Source organism: Diorhabda sublineata, unplaced genomic scaffold (assembly GCF_026230105.1).
Source record: "Diorhabda sublineata isolate icDioSubl1.1 unplaced genomic scaffold, icDioSubl1.1 Dsub_104, whole genome shotgun sequence".
Classification (NCBI taxonomy): Eukaryota; Metazoa; Arthropoda; class Insecta; order Coleoptera; family Chrysomelidae; genus Diorhabda; species Diorhabda sublineata.
This window is the reverse complement of record NW_026614030.1, coordinates 40,065-67,580: the sequence shown is the minus strand read 5'-3', so window position 1 is coordinate 67,580 and position 27,516 is coordinate 40,065. Positions and strand designations below refer to the sequence as shown.

The following is a 27,516-nucleotide window of genomic DNA, read 5'->3' as shown; positions in this document are numbered from 1 at the left end:
TTTTTTTCCAATCGAATTTAATCGTTAAAAATTTGATTTCGAAGCTTCAAACGATGTTTACGTAATCTGTTAATCTACACTGAAAAAAAGAACATTTCGAAAAACTAAACTCCCCCAATTTGAATTTTTCAACTTTACATGTTGTCAAAATATTAATTTTGGATCTATAGAAACGAAAAATCGTCCGATTTCGATGATTTTTCGAAAAAATCTTTAAATTTGCGACGAAAAAAAAAATGAAAAAATTATGTCACTTGAAGATTTTATGCAATTTCGTGACTTTAAATTTTTTTCAATTGAATTTAATCGTTAAAAATTTGATTTCGAAGCTTCAAACGATGTTTACGTAATCTGTTAATCTACACTGAAAAAAAGAACATTTCGAAAAACTAAACTCCCCCAATTTGAATTTTTCAACTTTACATGTTGTCAAAATATTAATTTTGGATCTAAAGAAACGAAAAATCGTCCGATTTCGATGATTTTTCGAAAAAATCTTTGTTTTTTTACAGGAATTGCGACGAAAAAAACATGAAAAGATTATGTCACTCGAAGATTTTATTTGGTTTCACGTTTTAAAAATTTTATTTAATCGAATTTAATCGTTAAAAATTTGATTTCGAAGCCTCAAACGATATTTACGTAATCTGTTAATCTACACTGAAAAAAAGAACATCTCCCACTCGGAATTCTTCAACATTACACGCTATCGAGGCATTTTTTATTGGTGAAAATTTTCAGTTTTTCCACATAAAGATAAAATTATATTTTCCAAATTTCAAGTTTCTTTTTCACTCAGTTACCGTTACCAGTTTTCTCCCATCTCTATTAATTTAACTAACTACCCAAAGCGTAAGCGTTAGCGCCAGCCGACAACATCGCAACGAAACCATTTTACGAGGGGTCATACAAAAATTATATATTATGGAAAGGATAGTTCGGATTGTTGCGGTCGAAAAAAAAGGTTTTGCATAAAAGTTTTCTTTTCAAAAACGATAAAAAAATTGCAAAATTGAAAAAAAACTCATCAAAAGACAATTAAAAAATCTCCAAACTTACCTATCTTCCAATATGATACTCTCATACTGATCCGCCAAACTTTGATCGATTCCCAGCAACTCTTGAGCGTAAGGTCCCGAACAAGGACATCCCGCTCTAGCTTGTATACCGAAAACGTCATTCAATACCGCACAAACGAAATTGTGATGAAGAAAACTTCCTCTAGGATGTCGAACCATAAAAGAAAAAATCGGTATTCTCTTTATATTGGGAGAATTGTTTCCTAGAAGAATCAATTCCGGGATGGTTCTAATATGTTGCAGCATTTGTCTGTAAAAAAATCTCGGTCTGAAATAGTTTTTTCCCGTCGGAATACAATTTGTAGGAAAACGGGATGGAAAAAGGTCAAAGTGAACCGTTTAATCCTTCCTCATCCGGACCGTGCTGATTGCTTTCGTCAAAAGAAGGTCCAAGCTCGGCGAAACATCGTCCTCAGACTATCAACCATCAGAATTAACGAAAATTCGACCAGAAGTCTCTGGAAACGACGAACGAGACATCGACGACGAGTTGGAGGATTACAACAGGCGTCCAAGGTAGATAAAACGCCAAGACCGCCACTAATATTGAAGATACCAGATATTAGATACTCTATTGAATCAAAAAAAGTGAAAAATCGTTAACGAATAACACTTATTCGACGATATATAAAGATCGAAACCCATTGGCAACACGCCACGCCACATTTAATTGAATTGTTTGCGTATACACACACGCCACGCCACGCCATCTCACGCAGGACGACGCAAAACTATCGGATTTAACCGACGCGTATTACGAAAGGTTAGTTAGTCTCGTTGGTTATGTTATTCTTCTTTTTTTTTTATGGATTGGAATTGGGAAAGGAAAATCGATGGGAATTTGAAAACAAAAAAAATTAATAAACGTTTAGAATGTTTAGATTTTACTTACTTAACAATTTTATCTTGTCTTTGAATGATATTGGCTACGGAAACGGTGTCTTTTAATTGCATCACTAGACCTGCGCGGATCGATTCAACAATCGCGGCGCAGTTGCCGTCTTCTTGCAGATCGAAATTCTGTAATTACGAAAATCGAGATGATCAAATATTTCCTCGGTTATGTGCGGGATTTTAACAAAGGAGACAACATTAAAAATCGAAGCCGGAGAAAGATAACGAAGAAAATGATACAGACGAAAATAAAATCGAAGAAGAAAACAACGAAGCCGCGATACGTTGTATTCCGAATGATTCAAATATAGTTTGGAGGTTATCGAAAAGTATGAGAATCGTATCTCCAAGGAGGTTTTCCCGCGGGAAAAGTTGAAATAAGGACAAAGGGCCAATTACTTGCAGTCCTTTCTATGGTTTAATAGTCGAGGAACAAATTAGAAGATTCCAGCTGCGGGAGAAGGTTTATTGGTGACAAAATTCGGTATAAAACAGGTGCAATTGTGAATAGTGTTCAACAACGAGCTAATTCTACTAATTTTAACTTAGATTTTTTCAAAAAGAAGAAAAATATGACAAGTATTGAATGGATTGAAACAATAAAGCAACATAATAATTAACTACGAGGATTGTCACGAATTATATTTCGAATTGGTTTAACCTATCATCGTATCTACCAGATTTGGTTACCAGCAACTTTTTTATGTTTACTAACCTTAAAGTTAGACTTGCTGGAAAGAGATTTACATCAGACGGAGACGTTAAGGCTTATTTTGAGGAAAAAAATGGTAAATGTTATTCGAAAGGAGGATGAAGGCACAAAGGTTGTAATGGAAGACTTAAGAAAACCATAAAAAAGGAAATGACACAAAAAAATTAGAGATTCGATCTGAGATTTGGTATAGACAAAGAAAAAAGTTCCAAAAATAGGTAAATTAGTAAAAGAAGGAGCTGAAACGAAAATAAAATTGAAAATTTGGGGAATTTTAAAGTAAATTCTGGAAAAAAATGAACAGAATCGATTAACCTTCAAAAAATGATAAAGTAACATGCGAAAATAATGAAGATACATAAGACGAAATCGAAGAAAAAAACAAAAAAGTCAAAAAAGAAGCAAAAATATCATGGAAGACTTAAGAAAACCATAAAAAAAGGAAACAACACAAAAAAATTATAAAACGGATCCTGAGATTTGGTACAGACACAGAAAAAAGTTCCAAAAATACGTAAATTAGTAAAAGAAGGAGCTGAAACGAAAATAAAATTGAAAATTTGGGGAATTTTAAAGTAAATTCTGGAAAAAAATGAACAGAATCGATTAACCTTCAAAAAATGATAAAGTAACATGCGAAAATAATGAAGATACATAAGACGAAATCGAAGAAAAAAACAAAAAAGTCAAAAAAGAAGCAAAAATATCATGGAAGACTTAAGAAAACCATAAAAAAAGGAAACAACACAAAAAAATTATAAAACGGATCCTGAGATTTGGTACAGACACAGAAAAAAGTTCCAAAAATACGTAAATTAGTAAAAGAAGGAGCCGAAACGAAAATAAAATTAAAAATTTGGGGAATTTTAAAGTAAATTGTGGAAAAAAATGAACAGAATCGATTAACCTTCAAAAAATGATAAAGTAACATGCGAAAATAATGAAGATACATAAGACGAAATCGAAGAAAAAAACAAAAAAGTCAAAAAAGAAGCAAAAATATCATGGAAGACTTAAGAAAACCATAAAAAAAGGAAACAACACAAAAAAATTATAAAACGGATCCTGAGATTTGGTACAGACACAGAAAAAAGTTCCAAAAATACGTAAATTAGTAAAAGAAGGAGCTGAAACGAAAATAAAATTGAAAATTTGGGGAATTTTAAAGTAAATTCTGGAAAAAAATGAACAGAATCGATTAACCTTCAAAAAATGATAAAGTAACATGCGAAAATAATGAAGATACATAAGACGAAATCGAAGAAAAAAACAAAAAAGTCAAAAAAGAAGCAAAAATATCATGGAAGACTTAAGAAAACCATAAAAAAAGGAAACAACACAAAAAAATTATAAAACGGATCCTGAGATTTGGTACAGACACAGAAAAAAGTTCCAAAAATACGTAAATTAGTAAAAGAAGGAGCCGAAACGAAAATAAAATTAAAAATTTGGGGAATTTTAAAGTAAATTGTGGAAAAAAATGAACAGAATCGATTAACCTTCAAAAAATGATAAAGTAACATGCGAAAATAATGAAGATACATAAGACGAAATCGAAGAAAAAAACAAAAAAGTCAAAAAAGAAGCAAAAATATCATGGAAGACTTAAGAAAACCATAAAAAAAGGAAACAACACAAAAAAATTATAAAACGGATCCTGAGATTTGGTACAGACACAGAAAAAAGTTCCAAAAATACGTAAATTAGTAAAAGAAGGAGCTGAAACGAAAATAAAATTGAAAATTTGGGGAATTTTAAAGTAAATTCTGGAAAAAAATGAACAGAATCGATTAACCTTCAAAAAATGATAAAGTAACATGCGAAAATAATGAAGATACATAAGACGAAATCGAAGAAAAAAACAAAAAAGTCAAAAAAGAAGCAAAAATATCATGGAAGACTTAAGAAAACCATAAAAAAAGGAAACAACACAAAAAAATTATAAAACGGATCCTGAGATTTGGTACAGACACAGAAAAAAGTTCCAAAAATACGTAAATTAGTAAAAGAAGGAGCCGAAACGAAAATAAAATTAAAAATTTGGGGAATTTTAAAGTAAATTGTGGAAAAAAATGAACAGAATCGATTAAGCTCCAAAAAATGATAAAGTAACATGCGAAAATAATGAAGATACATAAGACGAAATCGAAGAAAAAAACAAAAAAGTCAAAAAAGAAGCAAAAATATCATGGAAGACTTAAGAAAACCATAAAAAAAGGAAACAACACAAAAAAATTATAAAACGGATCCTGAGATTTGGTACAGACAAAGAGAAAAGTTCAAAAAATACTTAAATTAGTAAAAGAAGGAGCTGAAACGAAAATAAAATTAAAAATTTGGGGAATTTTAAAGTAAATTGTTGAAAAAAATGAACAGAATCGATTAACCTTCAAAAAATGATAAAGTAACAAGCAAAAATAATGACGATACATAAGATGAAATCGAAGAAAAAAACAAAAAAGTCAAAAAAGAAGCAAAAATGTCATGGAAGACTCAAGAAAACCATAAAAAAGGAAATGACACAAAAAAATTACAGAACGGATCCTGAGATTTGGTACAGACACAGAAAAAAGTTCCAAAAATACGCAAATTAGTAAAAGAAGGAGCTGAAACGAAAATAAAATTGAAAATTTGGGGAATTTTAAAGTAAATTGTTGAAAAAAATGAACAGAATCGATTAACCTTCAAAAAATGATAAAGTAACAAGCGAAAATAATGACGATACATAAGATGAAATCGAAGAAAAAAACAAAAAAGTCAAAAAAGAAGCAAAAATGTCATGGAAGACTCAAGAAAACCATAAAAAAAGGAAACAACACAAAAAAATTATAAAACGGATCCTGAGATTTGGTACAGACAAAGAGAAAAGTTCAAAAAATACGTAAATTAGTAAAAGAAGGAGCCGAAACGAAAATAAAATTAAAAATTTGGAGAATTTTAAAGTAAATTGTGAAAAAAAATGAACAGAATCGATTAACCTCCAAAAAATGATAAAGTAACAAGCGAAAATAATAAAGATACATAAGACGAAATCGAAGAAAAAGACAAATGAGTCGAAAAAGAAGCAAAAATGTAATGGAAGACTGAAGATAACCATAAAAAAGGAAATGACACAAAAAAATTAGAGATCGGATCTGAGATTTGGTACAGACAAAGAGAAAAGTTCAAAAAATACGTAAATTAGTAAAAGAAGGAGCCGAAACGAAAATAAAATTAAAAATTTGGGGAATTTTAAAGTAAATTGTGAAAAAAAATGAACAGAATCGATTAACCTCCAAAAAATGATAAAGTAACATGCGAAAATAATAAAGATACATAAGACGAAATCGAAGAAAAAGACAAATGAGTCGAAAAAGAAGCAAAAATGTAATGGAAGACTTAAGAAAACCATAAAAAAGGAAATGACGCAAAAAAATTAAAGATCGGATCTGAGATTTGGTACAGACAAAGAGAAAAGTTCAAAAAATACGTAAATTAGTAAAAGAAGGAGCCGAAACGAAAATAAAATTAAAAATTTGGAGAATTTTAAAGTAAATTGTGAAAAAAAATGAACAGAATCGATTAACCTCCAAAAAATGATAAAGTAACAAGCGAAAATAATAAAGATACATAAGACGAAATCGAAGAAAAAGACAAATGAGTCGAAAAAGAAGCAAAAATGTCATGGAAGACTTAAGAAAACCATAAAAATGGAAACGACACAAAAAAGTTTTATGATGATTAAAAAAAAATTTCTAAAAGTCATTAAAAATTATTTTTTTTTTTTTTTCGATAAATCACTTACCTTGTCATGATCATTCGAAACGAAGAAACCATCAGGTTCGCAAGTATTTAACCTTCGAAATATCGATTTTTTGGCAACTAGTATACCTGAAAAAAATACGATAATCCCCACTATAGAATATTATCCCGTATAATGACTACGTATTTACCGGGAGTTTGGACTCCTCCAACGAACTTATGTCCCGAAAAGTATACGGCGTCTTTAAAAGCGGAAGAAGAGTTAGTTTCCTCGACTCCCGGAATAATTGGATTCATATCTATGAGTAAACAAGGAGCGCCGACGTTGAAATCCCAAAAGGACAAAGCTCCGTATTGATGTAGAAGAATTGTACAAGCGATATCGTCCACTACGAGACCTAAACGAACAAAAAAAAAAAAATAAAAAATAAAACCGATCGTTAGCGTGTAAAGTTATATATGGAAAATTTGGAAATCACCTGTTACGCTCGATGCCAAAGAAAAACATCCTATCATCTGCCTCCCGCAATTCTGATAGAATTTCAGTTGATTTTCTAATTCCGCCAAATCTAGTAAACCTTCTTTCGTTTCCCCTATTCGCACCAACTACAACACAAAGGAATAAATCAATTCCGAAAATCCATTCCGAATACATAAAGTCGTTCGCGAAATTTCCGTGATTGTAGAATAATAAATGGCGACCGGATCTGGACTATACGGTGGATGAGGAGGAGGCGATTCCATACACCGACTGCAGTCCACTCAAAAAATCTGATTTATCGCGTGTAAACATGGCCAAATGTTCAGGGCGTCATCTAGCTCACGCCGTTTCAATTTACGATTAGATATGACCGATTTCGATGTTTCCACCTCAATTGGACGACCAGTATTGAGTAAATCAATTACAATCGATGGAGTAGTACACTTTCGAAGCCATTATTCAGCTCATACAGTATTTTTTTCATCGATAACTTCATTTAAATGACTGTCACTTTTTTGTGACTAATCGAAATGTCATGCGTCAACACGCCATCTTGTTTAATTCGTTTCCGTCAGAAGCTTTTGACAGTTGTTTACATTTTACGAATTTCGTTGAGCTACACGAGTTTCAAAACAATTTTATATGGAAAGAGACAACATATAAACGACAATAATATATTCGAAAAAATCCCCGTTCTTCTTGTTCTACTTGAAAACATAATTTCCAAGCAGTAAATTTTTAAAATTTAGTATAAATACCGTTGCCAAAAAATTACCAATAAATTCAAAATGCGTGTTCGCAATTTTTGAACATTTAGAAATGTTCCATAAATTAATTTTATTGAGTTGTTTGTTATCTAAATACAAATTGGTATTATTTTTAATAAACGCGTTCGTAAAATTGTTATTAGGTTGACCTCTGACGTTTCTATCTTCTTTTGACGTTTCTATCTTGACATTTGACGTTTCTGTGTTGACGTTTACGGTTTCCATTATGAAATTACGTATTAATAAATAAATTTAATGATTTTCAACAACGTTGCCAAACTGTGAAGTACAGTGCAGTACTACAGTATCCTACGTTAATAATATCTAACAAATTTATCTAGTTCTAGATCTCGTACGTTTGTTTTTCGATCGAGTAATTTTGAGAGGTGATAAAAACGGAATCTATTAATAGTCTAGACGCGCTATTCGAATTTGGCAACGTCGGATATCGTTCCTGCGAAAACATCAATAATCACGTTTCTTTACTTGACCAGACAATTTTTTCTGACCCATATTCGAAGTTGAATCTCGTATTAACAACATTTTATATTTAGTAGTGTTGAATTGATTAAATATTTATCAAAATTGATTTCTAATTCAAAATATTGATTGCGGAGTGAATTGGAAAGGTCAAGTAGATTTCGTATTTACTTATATAATCGTTTTTTTTTTTTTTTTTTTGTTATTTATTAAATTTGGAAAATAACGTTTATTGCAAACAATCATTTTATCGAGAAGGAATTTTTCCAACGATTTTATCGACTACGTAAAATTTTTACTGTCGGTAATTCAGTCAAGTACCTTATAAACAAAAATATTAATTTAGCAAAAACATCGTAAAATTCCACATGACATTTGATTTATCGTTAATATTATTGGAAAATGTAACGCGGCTCGAAACAACTAGGATCACAACTGGCGATTAAATTATATAAAAAGTAATGTACACTGAAAAAAAGGTTGTTTCAAATAAAAATATTTCGTTTAACGATACGATGGATTTTCTTGCCTAACTCTTTTAATTTTTCAAGGCAATCCTTTGATTATCTACTGGATGTATAGCCACGAGACTCCAATTCCATTTCTTTCGATCCAATTTACTCAATGTTGAATTTTTATGGTGCATCATCCCGAGACGTGTACCGGGTTTGTACCGTTCAGTCTTTGTACTTTCGAAAGATAATTCCTCCGAGTTTTGGTACCCCATATGTGATGATTGGTCTCATACATCCACCGTAGGATCTTGTGCACACCGTCAAAGATGCAACATGTAGAAGAAATATCGAACGAATAGTAATAAAAGAAAAAAACAAAACAAAGTATTTACCTTCGATCCAATTTTTTGCCATAAATGAATATTATCGTAATGTTCTGTCGATCCGGTGAACACGACGGGGGATTCCCGCAAATCTAACGCCGTAATTAGTTTTTCTAAAGCGTCCGAACAACCGTGGCCGGAAAATATGACTGCGTCTTCTTCGGACGCATTTACAGCGTTTCTAATTATGTCCCTGGCTTCTTGTCTGAAGGAAAAAACGGAAAACGAAATTTTGGTAAATGATCGAACATCGACGATTGTTAAATAGTGATTTTTAAGATTTTACATATGTTGTGTGAACAAAAATTGGTTTCTCGCAATTTTATGTGAACAAACTGTAGGTTAGAAGTCGAAAAATTGGCTTCTACACATTGTATGTGAACAACAAACAGGTTCTATGATTATATGTGAACTGATAGTAGGTTGAATGACAAAAAAAATCGGCTTTCATATATTTTATGTGAACATTAATTGGTTGCCTCAACTTTTATTTGAACATATAATGGGTTTTTCGAGTTTTAAGTGGAAATAATTGATTTCTATACGTTTTATGTGAACAAAAATTGGTCGCAATGAAATTTATAAGGACAAATAGTGTGTTTTCCAAGTTTTAAGTGGAAAAAATGGCTTTTATACCTTTTTTTTTTTAAACATTGGCTTTTTGTGAACAAAACTTCGTTTTTACGACTTCTATGTGAACAAAAATTGAACCCTACCAATTTTATGTGAACAAAACTTCTCTTTTATGACTTTTATGTGAACAAAAATTGGCACCTACGAAATTTATGTGAACAAAATTGGATTCTTCCAATCTTATGTCAACAACAATTGGTTTCTACTAATTCTATGTGAAGAAACAGTGGATTTTCCAAGTTTTAAGTGGAAAAGTGGCTTTTATACATTGTTTGTAAGTAAACTTTAGCTTTTATTAATTTTATGTGAACAATAAATTGGTTTCTCATAATTTTATGTGCACAGCAACTATTTTATACCAATGTTATGTGAACAAAATTGGTTTTTTCCAATTTTATGTGAACAACAATTGGTTTCTAACAATTCTATGTGAACAAACAGTGGGTTTTCCAAGTTTTAAGTGGAAAAAATGGCTTTTATACCTTTTTTTTTTAAACATTGGCTTTTTGTGAACAAAACTTCGTTTTTACGACTTCTATGTGAACAAAAATTGAACCCTACCAATTTTATGTGAACAAAACTTCTCTTTTATGACTTTTATATGAACAAAAATTGGCACCTACGAAATTTATGTGAACAAAATTGGATTCTTCCAATCTTATGTCAACAACAATTGGTTTCTACTAATTCTATGTGAACAAACAGTGGATTTTCCAAGTTTTAAGTGGAAAAGTGGCTTTTATACATTGTTTGTAAGTAAACTTTAGCTTTTATTAATTTTATGTGAACAATAAATTGGTTTCTCATAATTTTATGTGCACAGCAACTATTTTTTACCAATGTTATGTGAACAAAATTGGTTTTTTTCAATTTTATGTGAACAACAATTGGTTTCTAACAATTCTATGTGAACAAACAGTGGGTTTTCCAAGTTTTATGTTGAAAAATGGCTTTTATACCTTTATTTTAAAAAAACATTGGCTTTTTCCAGCTTTTCGTGACCAAAACTTCGTTTTTACGAGTTCTATGTGAACAAAAATAGGCCCCTACAAATTTTATGAGAACAATATTGATTTCTCACAATTTTATGTGAACAACAATTAGTTTCTACTAATTTTATGTGAACAAACAGTGGGTTTTTTAAGTTTTATGTGGAAAAAATGGCTTTTATACCTTTCGTTAAAAAAACATTGGCCTTTTCCAGCTTTTTGTGAAAATAACTTCGTTTCTACGACCTCTATGTGAACAAAAATTGATCCCTACAAATTTTATGTGAACAATTAGTTTCTTCCAATTTTATGTGAACCGTAACTGGTTTCTACAAATTTTATGTGAACACAATTGGTTCCCCCCAATTTTATGTGAACAACAATTGGTTTCTACCAATTCTATGTGAACAAATAGTGGGTTTAGCAAGTTTTAATTGGAAAAAAGTGGCTTTTATACATTTTTTATGAACAAACATTGGTTTCTACCAACTTTTTGTGAACAAAACTTCGATTTTACGACTTATATGTGAACAAAAATAGGCCCATACAACTGTTAAGTGAACAAAATTGGTTTCTACCAATTCTATATGAACAAACAGTGGGTTTTACAAGTTTTAAGTGGAAAATAGTGGCTTTTATACATACTTTGTGAACAAACTTTAGCTTTTATCAATTTTTTGTGAACAAAACTTTGCTTTTACGAATTCTATGTGAACAAAAATTGGCTCCTACAAAGTTTATGTAACCAAAATTGGTTTCTTCCAATTTTATGTGAACAAAATTGGTTTCGGCCAATTCTATGTGAACAAACAGTGGATTTTCCAAGTTTTAAGTGGAAAAGTGGCTTTTTTAAATTGTTTGTAAACAAACTTTAGCTTTTATCAATTTTTTGTGAACAAAACTTCGCTTTTACGAATCCTATGTGAACAAAAATTGGCCCCTACAAATTTTATGTGAACAATAAATTGGTTTCTCATAATTTTATGTGCACAGCAACTATTTTCTACCCATGTTATGTGAACAAAATTGGTTTCGTCCAATTTTATGTGAACAACAATTGGTTTCTAACAATTCTATGTGAACAAACAGTGGGTTTTCCAAGTTTTAAGTGGAAAAAAGTGGCTTTTATTCATTCTTTGTAAACAAACATTGGATTTATCAATGTTTTGTGAACAAAACTTCGCCTTTACGACTTTTATGTGAACAAAAATTGGCCCCAACAAATTTTATGTGAACAACAATTAGTTTCTTCTAACTTTTTGTGAACAAAATGTGGATTTTTCGAAAGAATTCGCATTTGGACAAAAAATCGAATTTAAAATGTAAAATTTTTCGAAAATTTCTTCTACCGTATTTACTTCGAACAGAAATGAATTTTAAAAATTTCACTAACCTAAATAATGTCGTTTGTAATGACGATATGCTGGAGGTATAAGGTGTATTTCCGTACGTTGGAAGAACCTCTCTTAAAATATATTCTTCTATAAATTGTAGCGACCTCCCCGAAGCGGCGTAATCACAAAACACCACTGGAACAAAAAAAAAGATATTCAAAATATTGTAATATACAAGGAACATAAAAATTCGTCTTTTCTATCATTAATTTTTTATTTATTCATTAGAAACCACGGTATTTGAGGTCGGTTTGGTTTACCATGTTTGTCATTATTATTAGAAATAACTATTATAATTTCAGTTTAAATATAAATTTAGCTTAGAGTTATAATAAACAGAAAAAGCTATCCCTTACCAACAAGACGACATTCTTTGAGTTACGATTAAAATTTAAGTTGATGTTTCATTGAAAATAAGAGGATTAAATGGTGTTGACTCAAGTATTAATGCAAACGGCGTAGCCACCGCCATCTATCAACTGTGTTTCAAACTTCCTTATACATAGAAAAATTAAAGAGAATTTTATAGCAAACTTTATTTTCTCGACATTTTAATAACATAATTTACAAATTATACAGTATAGGGATAGAATGGATTATCATTTATTATTATTATTCATAAAATATTTCGGTTGGACTACCTTTGAATAATATGTAATTAAACATCAAATTTATTTTGCAACAAAACAATATGTCTGACATTGTTTTTCAAGTTCGTTCGTTCAGTCTTCCGTCCGTCTTATTCTTTTATATATAAAGAACATTTATTTCATCATTTCCGGTTTAATAAAATTTGACAATACAACTTCGGAAGTAATTATACAAATAGATTTGTTTCAGTCAATTTCATAAGAGTGTGTGCTCGTACACGGAAATAATTGTTTGTTTATAGTTAGTTTTATAGCTTCTTCTTTTTTAATGACAAATATCCGTAATTGATCTACTGACTGTCTTCTATATCCCGTCTCGTTAACCGTGTTATGTTTTGAGATAATCAAACGAGTGCAACGAGAAAAAAAAGTACGGCTTTATTCAATCAATACGCAATTGTCAGTTTTTTAATTGGTTTTTTGTTTTTATTTTATCGAATCATTTTCTATTGCACTCGTGTTAATTCCAACAAAAAATAGAATATAAAAACAACAACACCGAAATAAAAAATTCCTTTATCAGTCTTTTATTCTTCCGTTACTAGTATCCAAGTACGAAAATTAAAAATTTGTAATGGAAATATACCAATAAAACGAACGTGTTTATACTAACAAATGATAAAACTCAATAAGACTTAATTTCAATGACGTAGACTGTTTATTCGATATTAATATTTTTGCTTGTAAATTAAAAACTAGCACGAATTTGGTTGGCCTAGGTTTGAATTGCTTTGTTTGTTAAATTTGTTAAAAACAAGTAATAATCATAAATGCGAAGGATATCCTAATACGTGAAATAGGAAGTGGCTACGCGGCCGTCGAATAAGTGTTCAAATTCGATTTCGTGCTATGAAAATAATTTTTCATTTACTAAACACGTTTCCATAACGTAGACATAACGAGACATCGTTTATAATTATTTATTGTTAAACACGAACAATTCTCGTTTATTTATTTCTAATGTCATATTTTCGGATGGCATTTAAAGAAATTTTACATTTGACACGTAAAAACATGGGATTTTCAACCATACGAGTGACAGTTGACAGAACGATTTAAAATCATGTTTAGTTAGTTCAGAATCGAATCGTATACTTCTAATGGGATTTCGTTTATAATTATTTATTGTTAAACACGAACAATTCTCGTTTATTTATTTCTAATGTCATATTTTCGGATAGTATTTAAAGAAATTTTACATTTGACACGTAAAAACATGGGATTTTCAACCATACGAGTGACAGTTGACAGAACGATTTAAAATCATGTTTAGTTAGTTCAGAATCGAATCGTATACTTCTAATGGGACTTCGTTTATAATTATTTATTGTTAAACACGAACAATTCTCGTTTATTTATTTCTAATGTCATATTTTCGGATGGCATTTAAAGAAATTTTACATTTGACACGTAAAAACATGGGATTTTCAACCATACGAGTGACAGTTGACAGAACGATTTAAAATCATGTTTAGTTAATTCAGAATCGAATCGTATACTTCTAATGGGATTTCGTTTATAATTATTTATTGTTAAACACGAACAATTCTCGTTTATTTATTTCTAATGTCATATTTTCGGATGGCATGTAAAGAAATTTTACTTTAGACACGTAAAAACATGGGATTTTCAACCATACGAGTGACAGTTGACAGAACGATTTAAAATCATGTTTAGTTAGTTCAGAATCGAATCGTATACTTCTAATGGGACTTCGTTTATAATTATTTATTGTTAAACACGAACAATTCTCGTTTATTTATTTCTAATGTCATATTTTCGGATGGCATTTAAAGAAATTTTACATTTGACACGTAAAAATATGGGATTTTCAACCATACGAGTGACAGTTGACAGAACGATTTAAAATCATGTTTAGTTAGTTCAGAATCGAATCGTATACTTCTAATGGGATTTCGTTTATAATTATTTATTGTTAAACACGAACAATTCTCGTTTATTTATTTCTAATGTCATATTTTCGGATGGCATGTAAAGAAATTTTACTTTAGACACGTAAAAACATGGGATTTTCAACCATACGAGTGACAGTTGACAGAACGATTTAAAATCATGTTTAGTTAGTTCAGAATCGAATCGTATACTTCTAATGGGATTTCGTTTATAATTATTTATTGTTAAACACGAACAATTCTCGTTTATTTATTTCTAATGTCATATTTTCGGATGGCATTTTAAGAAATTTTACATTTGACACGTAAAAACATGGGATTTTCAACCATACGAGTGACAGTTGACAGAACGATTTAAAATCATGTTTAGTTAGTTCAGAATCGAATCGTATACTTCTAATGGGATTTCGTTTATAATTATTTATTGTTAAACACGAACAATTCTCGTTTATTTATTTCTAATGTCATATTTTCGGATGGCATGTAAAGAAATTTTACTTTAGACACGTAAAAACATGGGATTTTCAACCATACGAGTGACAGTTGACAGAACGATTTAAAATCATGTTTAGTTAATTCAGAATCGAATCGTATACTTCTAATGGGATTTCGTTTATAATTATTTATTGTTAAACACGAACAATTCTCGTTTATTTATTTCTAATGTCATATTTTCGGATGGCATGTAAAGAAATTTTACTTTAGACACGTAAAAACATGGGATTTTCAACCATACGAGTGACAGTTGACAGAACGATTTAAAATCATGTTTAGTTAGTTCAGAATCGAATCGTATACTTCTAATGGGACTTCGTTTATAATTATTTATTGTTAAACACGAACAATTCTCGTTTATTTATTTCTAATGTCATATTTTCGGATGGCATTTAAAGAAATTTTACATTTGACACGTAAAAACATGGGATTTTCAACCATACGAGTGACAGTTGACAGAACGATTTAAAATCATGTTTAGTTAGTTCAGAATCGAATCGTATACTTCTAATGGGATTTCGTTTATAATTATTTATTGTTAAACACGAACAATTCTCGTTTATTTATTTCTAATGTCATATTTTCGGATGGCATTTAAAGAAATTTTACATTTGACACGTAAAAACATGGGATTTTCAACCATACGAGTGACAGTTGACAGAACGATTTAAAATCATGTTTAGTTAGTTCAGAATCGAATCGTATACTTCTAATGGGATTTCGTTTATAATTATTTATTGTTAAACACGAACAATTCTCGTTTATTTATTTCTAATGTCATATTTTCGGATGGCATTTAAAGAAATTTTACATTTGACACGTAAAAACATGGGATTTTCAACCATACGAGTGACAGTTGACAGAACGATTTAAAATCATGTTTAGTTAGTTCAGAATCGAATCGTATACTTCTAATGGGATTTCGTTTATAATTATTTATTGTTAAACACGAACAATTCTCGTTTATTTATTTCTAATGTCATATTTTCGGATGGCATGTAAAGAAATTTTACATTTGACACGTAAAAACATGGGATTTTCAACCATACGAGTGACAGTTGACAGAACGATTTAAAATCATGTTTAGTTAATTCAGAATCGAATCGTATACTTCTAATGGGATTTCGTTTATAATTATTTATTGTTAAACACGAATAATTCTCGTTTATTTATATGTATTATACTATAAAATGCTATTAATATTATCTTAAAAAGTAGTATTTTGGCTTTGGCTGGCCAAAATGTTATACATTTGTCTCTGTCCAATAAATGTGTGGAAAAGTAGGTTAAATAATTCAACTATCGTGAATCATGTCTGTTTGTTTGCAAATTCCCACATGGACAGTATTATGTTGTGGTATTATAAGTTAGACACGTGACAAATAAGATATTTTTTCCTTGATATTATATCTAGCCAAATTATTTATTAAAAGTGATATCGTGGTATACATGCCAACGAAATTTTTCCGTTTCATCAAAAGTCACGTAAATTGTAACATTATTTTCGTAAAAAAAGATAATTTTATGTTTTTTTTTTCAGATTTCTTCAATAAATCATCATGGTTTTTGTCAAAAAAGATTACATCCTTTTTAATGACAGATTTAGCATCGAGTGACTTATCCATTTCATTTTATTTTTTATACTGTCAAATGTCATTTGTCACCGATGAAATTTTGCAAATTATACATAATTTTATCGAACTAATTTATATTCTAAAATAAACATCTGCGACAGATACGTTTTTTTGTTGTTTGTTGAAGATTACAAACAAAAAAGGGTATTATTTGTGACATGTGGCGTCCATGAATAATATATTATAAAAAAAAATATTAACAAACAGTACCGGATTAAGGAACGTAGCAAAACAAAAATTTTGCGCGAAACTCGAAGCATTATTCTTGTATGTGGCCAATCCGGTACTGGATCTGTTATAAATTCAAGTTTAAGCGTGGGCTGGTGAGATGGCAAAAAAAATTATAACTACGCATTATTTAATTAAAATTTCAGATTACCCGTTTCTCAATTAGATAAAAAAATTCTATGGATTATAAGGGGAATTTTTTTTTCAGCTTTTAACTCCTCTATTGAGTGTATCTCGCAATTTTTTATATGTACTAGCAAATGCTGTTAAAGGTTATTGAACCTAAATTAGTAAAACGTTGGAAGTTAAATGTTGACGCAAACGTTAGTCGGATCGTGTAGTACCGGCTTAATGGTCAAATAAAAATTGTTAAAAACTTTTAAAGGTTGAAAGAATGAAAAAATAAAGGTAGGATATAAAAGAAAAAAGCGTAGTAAATGGGAGAAGCTACTTACTTATTGTTATTATCATTATTCCTAAAATATTTGGACTACCTTTAAATAATAGATAATTAAACATCGAATTTATTTTGCAAGAAAACAATATGTCTGACATTGTTCTTCCAGTTCGTTCAGTCTTCCGTCCGTCTTATTCTTTTATATATAAAAAACATTTATTTCATCATTTCCGGTTTAATGAAATGAATTTGACAATACAAGTTCGAAAGTAATTATACAAATAGTTGTTGTTTCAGTCAATTTCATAAGAGTATATGGATAGTTTTATAGCTTCTTCTTTTTTTATTGACTGTATTTTCTCTATCCCGTCTCGTTAACCGTTATGTTTATAGAGTTTATCTCGCAAATTTTGATATATATTAGCGAATGTTGTTAAAGGTTATTGAACCTAAACGAGTAAAGCCGTTACTACACGATTCGTTCATCCAATGTTGGAAACGTTAGACGGTTCGTGTGGTGCCGGCTTAATTGTCAAATAAAAATTGTTAGAAATTTGTAAAATTCAAAAGAATTAGGAACGAAAGGTAGGAGTAGAAAATTTAATCAAAATATTAAAAAATCAATTATCTAGAACACTCGGATTTATCATAAGGGATTGTCTCTTACAAATACAAAACCTTTATTTTCTCAACATTTTAATAATATAATTTACAAATTATACAATATAGGTATAGAATGGATTATAATTTATTATTAATATTATTCATATAATATTTCTGTTGGACTACCTTTGAATAATATGTAATTAAACATCGAATTTATTTTGCAAGAAAACAATATGTCTGACATTGTTTTTCAAGTTCGTTCGTTCAGTCTTCCGTCCGTCTTATTCTTTTATATATGAAGAACATTTATTTCATCATTTCCGGTTTAATAAAATTTGACAATACAACTTCGAAAGTAATTATACAAATAGATTTGTTTCAGACAATTTCATAATAGTATATGGATAGTTTTATAGCTTCTTCTTTTTTAATGACTGTATTCTCTATCCGTTAACCGTTATGTTTATCGACTTTATCTTGCAATTTTTGATATATATTAGCGAATGTTGTTAAAGGTTATTGAACCTAAACGAGTAAAGCCGTTACTACACGATTCGTTCATCCAATGTTGGAAACGTTAGACGGTTCGTGTGGTGCCGGCTTAATTGTCAAATAAAAATTGTTAGAAATTTGTAAAATTCAAAAGAATTAGGAACGAAAGGTAGGAGTAGAAAATTTAATGAAAATATTAAAAAATCAGTTATCTAGAACACTCCGAAAGCAAATAATATGCGTGAATTAGATTTTGCTTGATAAAATTTACAAATTGTTGAAGAAATTCGTTGATTACGTAAAGATAGGCTAACAAAATTGTAGTAATTTCAAAAAATCTCATAGAATTCGATACAAAAGGTTTGTTTCCAAATCTAAATGTGCCCGTTTTCCCTGAAAATAGGTCGAGAATCGAGAAAATTCAGTTTTTACGTAACATCTAAAAATAACTGAAAACAAGGAAGTAAACTAAAGTATTTAACCACTTCGCTTGGTCAATAATAAGTTTTCCATACGAAATTTCCTAGCGTACTAAATATTAGTCCGATTTCTTTTTATTTTTATTTAAAAAACTACTAATACAACTATGGACGATGTTATTTGTCGTTAAATGTTGCCAATTCAAGTACAAATAGTAAACACTTCAAATTAATAATGCTCACAGTTGTAATTTTAATATTACTTATAAAAAAATAAAACTTGATGGAAGTTTTGTCGTCTAAGGACGTAGAATAATGTTTGTATGAAACTCGTGAGTAAAGTAACGTTTTTTTTTCACTCGTAGAAATCGACTTTATCGTGAAAAAAGTATTAATTTACTCACTATTTGCATAAATAACTATTTTTATTAAAATTGATAGATAAATTTATGGAAATAAGATTGTTTTTTGGAAAAAACGGACTATCCCTAGACGAATTTAACAACTAGAATTTTGAGGAACAATAAAATTTGAATTCAGAAACCTTCCTCATCATATACTTAGTGTCCAAGTGTGTTTTTCTATTTCTACAGGATGTTACTACTGAAATTGAACTTTTGTTCCAAAAACCAGCACCTCTTGGTTGGATCCCATCGCCTTTGGTATCGAATTCTCTCAAAAATTTTCTCCAACTTTGTTTTTATCCAAAGGAAGATGGTTCCACAAGCAAATGGACGGTATTTAATCAACACGAATGGAATTGGGGAGCCAACTTACTCAATTTGAACTTATGGCAATCGAGGTCGCAGTTTGATAAAAAAAATCTGGTAACTAGGTTCAAAAACATCAAGGAAATTAACGGGAAAGTAAAATTCAATCGAATATTCTTACTTTCCTTGATGTTTTTTAACTTAGTTACCAGATTTTTCTATCAAACTGCTACCTTGATGGCCGTAAGTTCAAATTAAGTCAATTGGTTCCCCAATTCCATTCGTATTGATTAAATACCGTCAATTTTCTTGTGGAACCATCCTCCTTTGGATAAACACAAAGTTGGAGAAGACAATTCCTTGTAGAAAAGGACCCAGCGATCCAAATTTTTCACTCAAACTTCATAGTATGTACAGACATCCGTACGAACAAAAAACCGTATCGTGTGAAACCACCATGAGTGTCGTAAAGAAATTTTCTAGGGAATCCGATACCTATTTTTCATTTTTAATAATTGAATTGTATTATTTGGTATTTGGGAATACTTCAATTCCGCAATTTGTCATACAACTGCGTAGTTTTCAATATTTATGTCCTACAAACAATAAAACTGTGAATCACGAAAGGCGAGTAGGTCGCCGGCCATAGTGTGATGTTAAAGATGGACTATAAAAAATTTATTTTCAAGGTTCAAAGTTTGTTTATCGAAAAAATTTATGAAGGACTCGGGAGGTCGACGCGTTTCGCGGGCGATCGAAGAATGAAAACAAACAATTTTTTTCTTCGTTCTACTTTTTATTATCCGAACAATAAACCGATTAAATAATTTTGTTCTTACAAATATTTTCGGATGTATGAAGATTCGATACGGTTTTTTTCTCGATTACGAATCGTCGCTATCAACAATCGAAACGAAGCTGATTTTGGGGCTGTTTTCCCGAGAATTTTCATTTCTGCGGTCGGTTCTGGCCTTGTTTCTTGTCGTAGATGTTCTGTTTTACTCAAATAGTTTCCCTTCGTATCTAATTGGTGGGTTTTTTTTTTTGGTGCGACGACTTATTTTGTGCGGGAGGAAACGGACACCTTGAACAATAGTTTAATCGACTAAAAATCCGGTTCAGATTGGTTGGTGACAAGTAATTTATTGTTTTCCAAAATATTCTCCGTTAAAATCGATTATCGGAGCATTATTTCCATCAAACGCTTCTTCAGATGATTATGAAGAAATCACTAGATGCCGAGGAAGGATTCTACGGTGGATAATCCATAGATTTGATGTTTCGACTGTTCGAATACGTTTGTCGTGGTAAATCGTCTTCTGCGACTGGTTTTCGTGATTTTTTTTTTTTGGTATACGAATGCCGGTGAACCATTCAGACCGTTGCTCTAATGGAACGATGACGAAATGTCCAGTTATTCCGGGAGAAACGGGCGAACATTCGCGCGAACAACTTTCGTTGGATTTGGCTCGTCTCGAAAGATCCATACAGTCGATTTTTGTTCAATTTCGGGTATCCAACTCGGAAGAAACTTTTCGATAGTCAAAATTAACGGCTAATTCATTTGTTCGCGACGGTATTAAGTTCGCGGCTTTATTCCAAAGTGGAGACTCACCTTAATGGCTAACGATGGAATTCGGCATTCGATAAAGCTTTAAAATTGTAATGGTTTCAAAGTTTCGTCGGAAGAACGAGTTTTTAATTCTGTAATCGACTCCAGGTATATTTTTTTTACGGTCCGCACCTAATTCGTTTCGTGGAAACGCCATTTCTTTACGTTTCAACAACATATAACACGAAAGATTATTTAAAAATAGAAATGTAATCATTCGGTTCCATATAGACTATATGGTGACAGTTATTATCAGTCGAAAATAATGTAATTAATTATTAAAAACGTTAAATATAGATAAGAAACATGATCTAAAACTTTCTACACGGCGCAATAATTTTTTTATTACACATTAATCGGTAAGAAACCAAAATGCCACCAAGTACAACTGGAAGACATCGATTTTGAACCAACCTTCGATTACATCGACAAATCTTGAATGGCAGCTGCAATCGAAAACCTAGAAGTGCCTACGAAGGCAAAACAACTCGATGATGACGTCCAAGGAAGATTCGGAAGCTCAAAAACTTACCAAATGACCCGTTCGAGATCAATAACCAGATGGGGCAAGTTCTGGACTTGAAAAACTCGGTATTAGAATGATTATCATTGAATCAAATATCTTCTACTGAATACCGACTTGATCTAGAGCTACAATTGAACAAATACAGCGTCGTGGAGATGTTTTCGTGACCATAGATGAAACACGTGGGTCCACCCGAAACGAAAAAAAATCGGTTTTTTGAGATGCGCTTGGGATAATATTGAAAAAGGAAAAACCGGCATCTTATCGCGATGTTTGAGCGAAGAAATTGAGCTAAATCGACAGCATTTAGCTAAAAACAAAATGTTATTTCATCAAGACGATGTACCAGCTCACAAATTCGTAATTGCATCGCCAAAATTATGGATTCAAATTTGAATTGCTACCTCGTGCACCCTATTCGCCAGATTTGGTCTCCTCGGATTATTTTCTGTACCCGGATTTGAAAAAAACGGCTCGGGGTATCGAACTTATCGAACAACGCTGGGAAAAGTGTATAAAACTAAAAATTACGTTTAGAAATATATTTTTTTTTTCAAACTTTTGTGTGTTTTTTTGTAGGGCCCTTCTTCGTAAACAAAATACGCAGTTAAATAAGGCTTCTTTGATGATTCGGACGTTGTTATAGGTAAAAAAAATGTTAAAATCAATTATCTTATATAGATTTCAAATTTCGGCGACATATTTTTCAAAATAGTAACCTATAAATTTGTTTACTTCAATCCGTTTTCTTCTCAACTATTACAATAAATAAGATTAGATATCCACGTGTTGAGATATCGTTTTTTTACGACTTGTATTTGGAATATTTTCCATTAGGTATAAAATACTTTCAATTATTGAAAATTACATAAACAAACTTCCAAAAATGTAAACAGGAAAGGCAACGTGCACCTGGAATCGATTTCTTTTCTATTGTATTGTCAAATTTGATATTCTCTAAGCCTGGATCGCGACTAGACTACCCCTTTTCTCCAAGACCAAGAGGAAACTCCTTGCAAAAATACTTTGCATTCCTCGACAATTTTCCTATCGCCATTAGTCCCATTTCGCAAGTTTTCTTGTAACCTGGTATATATATATCGTTTCGCGAGCCAAATAACCGACGATAGGGGGTAATACAGCTACAGCTGTTACCTCATCAAAACCTCGAAGCCCCGAACGAACTTCCATTTCATTTTTTGTAATATCTATTGGACTGTAACTACTCTGAGGTTTTAGCAGGTTTCTGGTTAACGCAATTTCTATACCAATAAAGTTTCACTTTATTTTTTTGAATTAAGTTCATAATTTTGCTAAACAACGATCTTCAAACTGATAATTTTCACACAGAAAGTGCAATTAAATACGTAATTTCATACTTATTTCCAGTTTGGATAGAAAATTTTTATTTTAAGCAGTAATTTTGTTGATATCCAGTCTGATAATAAAAAATTTTATTAATTAATTGAGGTATTAAAATGAAAGAATGTTTTAATGTCCTTCTTTCTATTTTTAATCCAGTTTCGGTTTACAAAAAAATTGATATAAATAACGAATCGTTATATTTAAATAGATTTGGGGTTGTTACATCGACCTCGTTGTTTTTGCATGCGGCCTTCTGAACGGTATTAAATGCTTGCAGCTTTTCATCGAAATCTTAATCTTTGCCATCAATTAAAATTCTGAAAAAGTTAATCACTTGTTTGCGTTCTTTACACATTTTATGCTTACATAAATCGGTTATTTTTATCAAATCCTCGCCGAAAATATCTCCATGACCAATAGTAATTAATAAACGTTGTAATCCAAATCCAAAACAAGCCCACGAATTATTGTTAAAAGTATAAAAGGCACTTAACCTTCAATTTGAACAGTGAAAAGTTGATTTGCTACATTAAAAAAGGTTCTTTTGGACATTAAAGACAATTGAAAACGAAAACCAACTCACTAACGATTGTTGAAAGTACTGAAAGACTTTTCACCTTCAATTTGAACAGTGAAAAGTTGATTTGCTGCATTAAAAATGATCATACAAACATTAAAGACAATTCAAAACGAAAACCAACTCACTAACGATTGTTGAAAGTACTGAAAGACGTTTCACCTTCAATTTAAACAGTGAAAAGTTAATTTGCTGCATTTGAAAGTGGTCTTTTGAACATTAAAGACAATTCAAAACGAAAACCAACTCACTAACGATTGTTGAAAGTACTGAAAGACTTTTCACCTTCAATTTGAACAGTGAAAAGTTAATTTGCTGCATTTGAAAGTGGTCTTTTGAACATTAAAGACAATTCAAAACGAAAACCAACTCACTAACGATTGTTGAAGGTATTGAAAGACTTTTCACCTTCAATTTGAACAGTGAAAAGTTGATTTGCTGCATTTGAAAGTGGTCTTTTGAACATTAAAGACAATTCAAAACGAAAATCAACTCACTAACGATTGTTGAAAGTACTGAAAGACTTTTCACCTTCAATTTGAACAGTGAAAAGTTAATTTGCTGCATTTGAAAGTGGTCTTTTGAACATTAAAGACAATTCAAAACGAAAACCAACTCACTAACGATTGTTGAAGGTATTGAAAGACTTTTCACCTTCAATTTGAACAGTGAAAAGTTGATTTGCTGCATTTGAAAGTGGTCTTTTGAACATTAAAGACAATTCAAAACGAAAACCAAGTCACTAACGATTGTTGAAAGTATTGAAAGACGTTTCACCTTCAATTTGAACAGTGAAAAGTTGATTTGCTGCATTAAAAATGATCATACAAACATTAAAGACAATTCAAAACGAAAACCAAGTCACTAACGATTGTTGAAGGTATTGAAAGACTTTTCACCTTCAATTTGAACAGTGAAAAGTTGATTTGCTGCATTAAAAATGATCATACAAACATTAAAGACAATTCAAAACGAAAACCAAGTCACTAACGATTGTTGAAAGTATTGAAAGACGTTTCACCTTCAATTTGAACAGTGAAAAGTTGATTTGCTGCATTAAAAATGATCATACAAACATTAAAGACAATTCAAAACGAAAACCAACTCACTAACGATTGTTGAAAGTATTGAAAGACTTTTCACCTTCAATTTGAACAGTGAAAAGTTGATTTGCTACATTAAAAAAGGTTCTTTTGGATATTAAAGACAATTCAAAACGAAAATCAACTCACTAACGATTGTTGAAAGTACTGAAAGACGTTTCACCTTCAATTTAAACAGTGAAAAGTTAATTTGCTGCATTTGAAAGTGGTCTTTTGAACATTAAAGACAATTCAAAACGAAAACCAACTCACTAACGATTGTTGAAAGTACTAAAAGACTTTTCACCTTCAATTTGAACAGTGAAAAGTTAATTTGCTGCATTTGAAAGTGGTCTTTTGAACATTAAAGACAATTCAAAACGAAAACCAACTCACTAACGATTGTTGAAGGTATTGAAAGACTTTTCACCTTCAATTTGAACAGTGAAAAGTTGATTTGCTGCATTTGAAAGTGGTCTTTTGAACATTAAAGACAATTCAAAACGAAAATCAACTCACTAACGATTGTTGAAAGTACTGAAAGACTTTTCACCTTCAATTTGAACAGTGAAAAGTTAATTTGCTGCATTTGAAAGTGGTCTTTTGAACATTAAAGACAATTCAAAACGAAAACCAACTCACTAACGATTGTTGAAGGTATTGAAAGACTTTTCACCTTCAATTTGAACAGTGAAAAGTTGATTTGCTGCATTTGAAAGTGGTCTTTTGAACATTAAAGACAATTCAAAACGAAAACCAAGTCACTAACGATTGTTGAAAGTATTGAAAGACGTTTCACCTTCAATTTGAACAGTGAAAAGTTGATTTGCTGCATTAAAAATGATCATACAAACATTAAAGACAATTCAAAACGAAAACCAACTCACTAACGATTGTTGAAGGTATTGAAAGACTTTTCACCTTCAATTTGAACAGTGAAAAGTTGATTTGCTGCATTTGAAAGTGGTCTTTTGAACATTAAAGACAATTCAAAACGAAAATCAACTCACTAACGATTGTTGAAAGTACTGAAAGACTTTTCACCTTCAATTTGAACAGTGAAAAGTTAATTTGCTGCATTTGAAAGTGGTCTTTTGAACATTAAAGACAATTCAAAACGAAAATCAACTCACTAACGATTGTTGAAAGTACTGAAAAACTTTTCACCTTCAATTTGAACAGTGAAAAGTTAATTTGCTGCATTTGAAAGTGGTCTTTTGAACATTAAAGACAATTCAAAACGAAAATCAACTCACTAACGATTGTTGAAAGTACTGAAAGACTTTTCACCTTCAATTTGAACAGTGAAAAGTTAATTTGCTGCATTTGAAAGTGGTCTTTTGAACATTAAAGACAATTCAAAACGAAAACCAACTCACTAACGATTGTTGAAGGTATTGAAAGACTTTTCACCTTCAATTTGAACAGTGAAAAGTTGATTTGCTGCATTAAAAATGATCATACAAACATTAAAGACAATTCAAAACGAAAACCAAGTCACTAACGATTGTTGAAAGTATTGAAAGACGTTTCACCTTCAATTTGAACAGTGAAAAGTTGATTTGCTGCATTAAAAATGATCATACAAACATTAAAGACAATTCAAAACGAAAACCAACTCACTAACGATTGTTGAAAGTATTGAAAGACTTTTCACCTTCAATTTGAACAGTGAAAAGTTGATTTGCTACATTAAAAAAGGTTCTTTTGGATATTAAAGACAATTCAAAACGAAAATCAACTCACTAACGATTGTTGAAAGTACTGAAAGACGTTTCACCTTCAATTTAAACAGTGAAAAGTTAATTTGCTGCATTTGAAAGTGGTCTTTTGAACATTAAAGACAATTCAAAACGAAAACCAACTCACTAACGATTGTTGAAAGTACTGAAAGACTTTTCACCTTCAATTTGAACAGTGAAAAGTTAATTTGCTGCATTTGAAAGTGGTCTTTTGAACATTAAAGACAATTCAAAACGAAAACCAACTCACTAACGATTGTTGAAGGTATTGAAAGACTTTTCACCTTCAATTTGAACAGTGAAAAGTTGATTTGCTGCATTTGAAAGTGGTCTTTTGAACATTAAAGACAATTCAAAACGAAAATCAACTCACTAACGATTGTTGAAAGTACTGAAAGACTTTTCACCTTCAATTTGAACAGTGAAAAGTTAATTTGCTGCATTTGAAAGTGGTCTTTTGAACATTAAAGACAATTCAAAACGAAAACCAACTCACTAACGATTGTTGAAGGTATTGAAAGACTTTTCACCTTCAATTTGAACAGTGAAAAGTTGATTTGCTGCATTTGAAAGTGGTCTTTTGAACATTAAAGACAATTCAAAACGAAAACCAAGTCACTAACGATTGTTGAAAGTATTGAAAGACGTTTCACCTTCAATTTGAACAGTGAAAAGTTGATTTGCTGCATTAAAAATGATCATACAAACATTAAAGACAATTCAAAACGAAAACCAACTCACTAACGATTGTTGAAGGTATTGAAAGACTTTTCACCTTCAATTTGAACAGTGAAAAGTTGATTTGCTGCATTTGAAAGTGGTCTTTTGAACATTAAAGACAATTCAAAACGAAAATCAACTCACTAACGATTGTTGAAAGTACTGAAAGACTTTTCACCTTCAATTTGAACAGTGAAAAGTTAATTTGCTGCATTTGAAAGTGGTCTTTTGAACATTAAAGACAATTCAAAACGAAAATCAACTCACTAACGATTGTTGAAAGTACTGAAAAACTTTTCACCTTCAATTTGAACAGTGAAAAGTTAATTTGCTGCATTTG

General features: G+C 30.8%; 1 protein-coding gene across 1 annotated transcript in view; it reads right to left on the bottom strand.

The window, feature by feature from the left end:
- Positions 1 to 783: 783 nt before the first annotated feature.
- LOC130452006 (uncharacterized) overlaps positions 784 to 27,516 on the bottom strand; it is a 51,292-nt gene continuing 24,559 nt past the window's right edge. The window contains exons 2-8 of the mRNA XM_056791366.1: positions 12,008 to 12,143; positions 9,002 to 9,197; positions 6,906 to 7,032; positions 6,618 to 6,824; positions 6,470 to 6,555; positions 1,972 to 2,099; positions 784 to 1,329 (exon numbers count right to left, since the gene is read on the bottom strand). Of these exons, the coding sequence (XP_056647344.1) occupies positions 1,056 to 1,329; positions 1,972 to 2,099; positions 6,470 to 6,555; positions 6,618 to 6,824; positions 6,906 to 7,032; positions 9,002 to 9,197; positions 12,008 to 12,143 (1,154 nt within the window). The 3' untranslated portion in view covers positions 784 to 1,055. The remainder of the gene's footprint in view (positions 1,330 to 1,971; positions 2,100 to 6,469; positions 6,556 to 6,617; positions 6,825 to 6,905; positions 7,033 to 9,001; positions 9,198 to 12,007; positions 12,144 to 27,516) is intronic.